We start from the raw sequence: 5932 nt of genomic DNA on the forward strand, positions 1-5932 counted from the left end.
ACCCCCACCAAACCACCAATAGTGTTAAGCATCAGTACAACTGATCTCTTCCTGAAGATTTATTTCAAATTAAAAGCCTACAAATAAAAGAAGGGAATATCAATCAATCAACGTGTATTTATATAGCGCTTTTAAACAGCCAACAGGTATACAGGTAGTGCTTTACAACAAGGTAAAGAATAAAACGGCATAACGTAAAACAAATATAATTAAACATAGAATACAGTAAAATCAGAAAAGGTTGCATGAAAACAGGAGGAAGAAAGGGAGAATCGCTACTATGTAGTAAAGGCCATTCTAAATAAATAAGTTTTGAGTTTGGATTTAAAAAGAGCTACGTCTGAAATAGTGCGGATGTCAGGAGGTATCTTGGTCCAAAGTCTTGGGGCAGCAACTGCAAAAGCAAAGATCACCCCACAGTTTGTACCTCTACCTTGGGGGGGGGGGTGTTAAGTGTGCACTCCTGGAGGTATTTGTTAAAAAGCTAGCAGCAGCATTTTTGCACAAGTTGAAGACGCAAGATGGTAGTTTGATCGAGACCAACATAATAGAGCATTACAATAATCCACCCTCCAACTAATAAAGGCGTGAGTTGGCTTCTCTAGATCTGACCCAACCAAAGTTAAAAAGGTCAAAGGTGACGCAAAATCCATCGAGCCTGTTTAGGATGGAAGAGGAAGCTGTAAAAATCTCATCTGAACAACATTGCTTATCTGTTTGTGAAATTTCAAACTGCTGTCAAGGCATGTGGAGTTTTACTGACACTAGCTTAGCAAAGCTGAAAATAAAACTGCAAAGCTCACTCACAGCTGATTGGGCCTTTGCAAGAGCAGTGGTTCTGTTACCCCGTGGCGTCGTGACTGTGATTTGGTCAACTTCTGTTGCTCTGGAGCTAAGGACTAAGCCAGCCTGGAACATGCTAGTACTAGCTCTCTGAGCTTCTGTTTTCTTCCTCCGTCCTGACCTTTTGTTCTTGGGACTAGACATCACTTCATTCAATGGAGTTATTGGAATGGGAAACAAAGCTCCCCAAGTAGGCTAACTGTCTATAATAAGTTCACACCGTTCAAAAGACGCATTCGTTCATGGACTCATTTCTCATGTCTGCAAACCATGTCTCTTCTGTGGTAGGGTGACCAGACGTCCCCGGTTTCCGGGGACAGTCCCCGATTTTGGCTACCTGTCCCCGGCTGGATCTGTCCCCGGAAATGTTCCCCGGTTTTCACTGTGACTGAAAGACCCAAATTGGAATGAAAGAAGAAAATACTGACAAACGTAGCCGATAGTCGCACACTCTACACACCCAGGCTCACAGCCCGCCACCCAGCGTTGCTCAGAGAGGTTTTAGAAGCCGTGTTTTACGATGCTAAAATCCCTGATTATTTCAACGGAGTCTGGTGGGTTTAGCGACGCAATTTCACGGACTTTTATGTTTTAAAAGGATCTTAATCTTTACAGAAAGGCCGACCTCCTTAGAATCCTTCCCATAATTTTGTCAGACACTTAAACATTAATCTGAGTCTGTTAGCAGCTAAACGAGCACTTTATGAACGTAAATACAAGCTGGACAATTATCCTATTACTTCCATTGCCCGATCTCGTTTAATACTGCATCACTGTCAAAGGAAAATATGTCCTCAGTATTTTTTATTGTATCTGATTCCAATGAGCTGTTGCAGAAACAAGCCTTGAGCAGTAAAGCAAAAGCTGTCAGTAGTTCAGACATTACAACATTATGAAATATTGAGACTTTCTTCTTGAAATAAGACTTTCTATCTTGAAATATTAGATTCTATCTTGAAATATTAAGACTTTCTATCTGAAATATTAGGACTTTCTATCTTGAATATTAGGACTATTAGCTTTATATTTTGAATATTAAGACTTTCTATCTTGAAATATTAGGACTATGGACTTTATATTTTGAAATATTAAGACTTTCTATCTTGAATATTAGGACTTTTTATCTTGAAATATTGACTTTTATCTTGAAGTATAAGGATGAATTTTTTTATCTTGAAATATTAGGACTTTCTATCTTGAGGTGTAGTGGTGAGTGAGTAGGAAGTAGCAGCAGGTGGGTCTGGATCAGACCTGGGGGGGCTCAGCCCCTAATAAGACAGCTCTAGGTCTAGTGTCAAGTTTTACAAAAATAAAAACATGACTTGTTTTGGAGGTAAATACGCTTCTGAGCTGAAAATGTCCCCGGATTTTTTCTGAGAAATCTGGTCACCTTATTCTGTGGAGTAGTTTGTACTCAGACAGTTATATAAAAGGAGTCGCTAATAAGGTACGATAGCGTCACGTTGCTAATAAGGTACGATAGCTTCACGTTGCTAATAAGGTACGATAGCTTCACGTCGCTAATAAGGTACGATAGCGTCACGTCGCTAATAAGGTACGATAGCTTCACGTCGCTAATAAGGTACGATAGCTTCACGTCGCTAATAAGGTACGATAGCGTCACGTCGCTAATAAGGTACGATAGCGTCACGTTGCTAATAAGGTACGATAGCTTCACGTTGCTAATAAGGTACGATGCTTCACTTGCTAATAAGGTACGAGAGCGTCACGTTGCTAATAAGGTACGATAGCTTCACGTTGCTAAAAGGTACGATAGCTTCACGTTGCTAATAAGGTACGATAGCGTCACGTTGCTAATAAGGTACGATAGCGTCACGTTGCTAATAAGGTACGATAGCTTCCTCCATTTTTGACTCTTCGGCTCTCCATTCCCTCAGTGTCTTTTTATTTTTTATTTTTTTAATAATATTTTGGCTTGTCCGTCCATACGTCTGTCTGTCTCTGTCCTCCGTCCCATTTTATGTGAACACAATATCTAAGAAACCGCTGGAGGGAATGTCTTCAAATTTGGCACAAATGTCCACTTAGACTCGAGGACGAAGTGATTAGGTTTTGAAGGACAAAGGTCACTGATCTCTCAAAGTGTGTTTTTGGACATAAGCCAATCATACAAATGTGTAATAGATACAAGTGATGACATTTTATACCCAAAAGGTCAATTTCACTGTGACACCATAGTGCCATTGCCACTCCCCGATGTGAGCCGAGTGCAGATTTGAGTCGCGCACGCTCAGATTTAAACGATTCACAGCATAATATGTCATGCTGAAATCTGTGTGTTTGATGCTAACTTGTAGCCAGCAGTGAACCAACTTGGTTAAGTAGGTCCATTTTTTACTGAACTGACATTACAGAAGTCTCTCGTTAGCATCTCGTATGCTACTTGTCGCATGCACGACATCGGGGAGGGACGGCGTTATTGAATGCCATAGCTCAGGAGCAGAAGGGGAGACATTTGGATACCAGAAGTTGGTCAAGTTTAATAGTTAAATAGCACGTTTAAAACAAACAAAGTACTGGACAATTTGAAGTGCACAACAACTAGAATCAAGAACGATCAAGAACCACGTTTTCCCCTCTGTTGTTCCAGGTAACCTACTGTTGGTTAAGTCTTCTTCTTTGGAAAACATGGAAGTAAATAGTAACTTCTCTCTGCAATTTGTGACCAATGGGGGGACCCAGAGTGGGACCCAGAGTCACAGAACTCTGGGTCCCACTCACCTTGTGCACTTCCTGTCTTTCTGTTGTCCCCAAAGGTCAGAGGTTATTCCGGCGCTCAGGGGCGGGCTCTGAGTCCTTCAGTGAAACCAGCTCCGTCGGACAGGCTGAGGAGCCAACCGGGCGGGGGGGGAGCACTCCGAGCGGCAGCGTCCACCCACCAGCCGAGGAGACCGCACACACTGCGGGGGACGAGGAAAGCCGGGAGTCTAGTTTGCAGGTGCACACACCGGTGGAGGAGGAAGTGACCTCAGAGGAGAGGCAGCCTGAAGGCCAGGAGGCGGAGCCGAGCGGGACATAGGAGAACTGTCTCTGCTGGCGTCCATCCGGCCGTCCTCTAAATGGAACCGGTCCAACAGACGCCAAACAGACAGGTGTGATCACATTGTGAATCTAACTCTTCCAGTTTTAAAGGGTTAACCGAGGTGGTAGATCAGGCTGTTTTTCTCTTGCCCCCCCCCCCCCCCCCCCCCCCCCCCCCCCCTGGGTACTGCGTTCTACGGCACTTCTCCTCTGCCTTTTGCTACAGCATTCTGTGAAATATGTTTTCCCACAATTGTCAGAATGCTTTATAACCACTCCCATAAATGAGAGTGTATATTTTAGGGCTGCAACCAATGATTATTTTCATTGTTGATTAATCTGTCGATTATTTCCTGGATGAATGGATGAGTTGTTCGGGCTCTAAAATGTTGATCAGTGTGTCCCAAAGCCCAAGATGACGTCTTCAAATGTCTTGTTTTGTCCCCAACTCAAAGATATCCAGTTTCCTGTCCCAGAGGAGAGAAGAAACTAGAAAATATTCATATTTAACAAGCTGATCAAAATAGTTGGGGATCGATTCAATAGTTGACGGTTGATCAATTCATGTTTGCAGCTCTACTTGCTTTCATTTAAAAGTGGACTGGCATACATACAACTTTATTACCATGCATGTAGTGACGGAGTAAATAATGAGCAGGCTGACTGGAGAAATGGGTCCACCTGCCTGTGCTGGGCTGGATCCCCCCCCCCCCCCCCCCCCCCCCCCCCCCCCCCCCACTGTATTCACAGGAATAGACAACATGGAGTGTTTTAGGGAGGAACCCTCGGGATTTTCCCTGAGCGAGAGAGAGGACGAGAGTTCTTCGCCCGACATCTAGCCCAGCTTTGTGTTTTTCCACTCATCTCGCTGTCAGTTGGTGACTTCAGGGTGTCTTGTGTAGCCATATTACACGCAGAAATCCATTAGCTTTAAAGAGAAATTTGATTGGTTCAGGAGGACCAGAGTCCCTGTGTGTGTGTGTGTGTGTGTGTGTGTGTGTGTGTGTGTATATATATATATATATATATATATATACTCTATCTCTGAACTGGAGTGCCACTGTAAATAGTCTACACAGATGTTAGAAATCTAACCCATACAATGACTAATTATTTAAAATAACTGGAAAATGAATCTCGTATAGAGTATCCTAATCTATTTAATAAATGCCTGCTGATAATAGCGGTGACCTGCCGTCGAGCTTCAAACACTCCCTTCATGTTTGCACTAAAAGAAATCTCAAAGAATAAAGAGAGAAAGAGGGATTTGAGGGGAAAAAAGTCAGAATGCAGAAAGTTATGAAACCATAAAGGTCAAAGGGACGGTTCACCCCCAAACCATGAATCCATATTTTCCCTTATATGTGTTGTTATTCATCAGTCTAGATAGTTTTGGTGGGAGTCGCCCAGTGTTGGCGATATCGGCCGTAGAGATGTCTTCCTTCTTTCTAATATAATAACTAGATAACTAATAACCAGATGGCCCTCCGCTTGTACTGCTCAGAACCCCAACAACAAAATACATCTGAAAAAAATTAAAAACAATGTCCCTTTTGATCCGGTTACTATTTTCTTTCTCCCGGCCTACACACAAAACATATTACCATAACAGGTTGATGAATATGACTACAGGGAAGAGGGAAAATATGTTCTTGTGATTTTGGGGGGGAATCTACTTGAAATATGTGAAACATTACAAGATAAAGTTATTTTACAAGACTAAGTCATGATTTTACAAGAATAAAGTCGTATTTTGAGAACTGTATTATAACTAGGTTATTGATTGACTGTCTGACTGTACATGCAGTATATACAGAGTACCTTTGGAAAAAACTGAGACTCAGCTGATGTGTGAGTGTCCTCCGCTGGACTGTAGGAACTCCACGTTGCCATAGTTTCCTGTCAGACTCCATACTTAGTCACACAGATATCATATGCTTATTGGTGCTTATTGGCAGTAGCTCAGACTCGGCTTTGGGAACCGGAGGGTCGCTGGTTCAAGTCCCCGTACGGAGGTGGACTGGTAGCTGGATAGGGGCCAGTTCCC

General features: G+C 42.8%; 1 protein-coding gene and 1 long non-coding RNA gene across 5 annotated transcripts in view; one reads left to right on the forward strand and one right to left on the reverse strand.

The window, feature by feature from the left end:
* Positions 1-4760, forward strand: part of pdxdc1 (pyridoxal-dependent decarboxylase domain containing 1) — a gene marked incomplete at its 5' end in the record, with an annotated part of 33476 nt that extends 28716 nt beyond the window's left edge. For 2 of the 4 annotated variants that reach the window (XM_032538295.1, XM_032538293.1), the window contains 1 exon segment: positions 3621-4759. In XM_032538295.1, coding sequence (XP_032394186.1) covers positions 3621-3883 — 263 coding nt within the window. In that variant the 3' untranslated portion in view covers positions 3884-4759. 4 annotated transcript variants of the gene reach the window in all.
* The window catches only part of LOC116703571 (uncharacterized), a 17353-nt gene extending 12154 nt beyond the window's left edge, over positions 1-5199 (reverse strand). The window contains exons 1-2 of the long non-coding RNA XR_004335455.1: positions 4947-5199; positions 3582-3585 (exon numbers count right to left, since the gene is read on the reverse strand). This is a non-coding gene — a long non-coding RNA (uncharacterized LOC116703571). The remainder of the gene's footprint in view (positions 1-3581; positions 3586-4946) is intronic.
* Between the last annotated feature and the right edge of the window lie 733 nt (positions 5200-5932).

Source organism: Etheostoma spectabile, chromosome 15 (genome assembly GCF_008692095.1).
Source record: "Etheostoma spectabile isolate EspeVRDwgs_2016 chromosome 15, UIUC_Espe_1.0, whole genome shotgun sequence".
Classification (NCBI taxonomy): domain Eukaryota; kingdom Metazoa; phylum Chordata; class Actinopteri; order Perciformes; family Percidae; genus Etheostoma; species Etheostoma spectabile.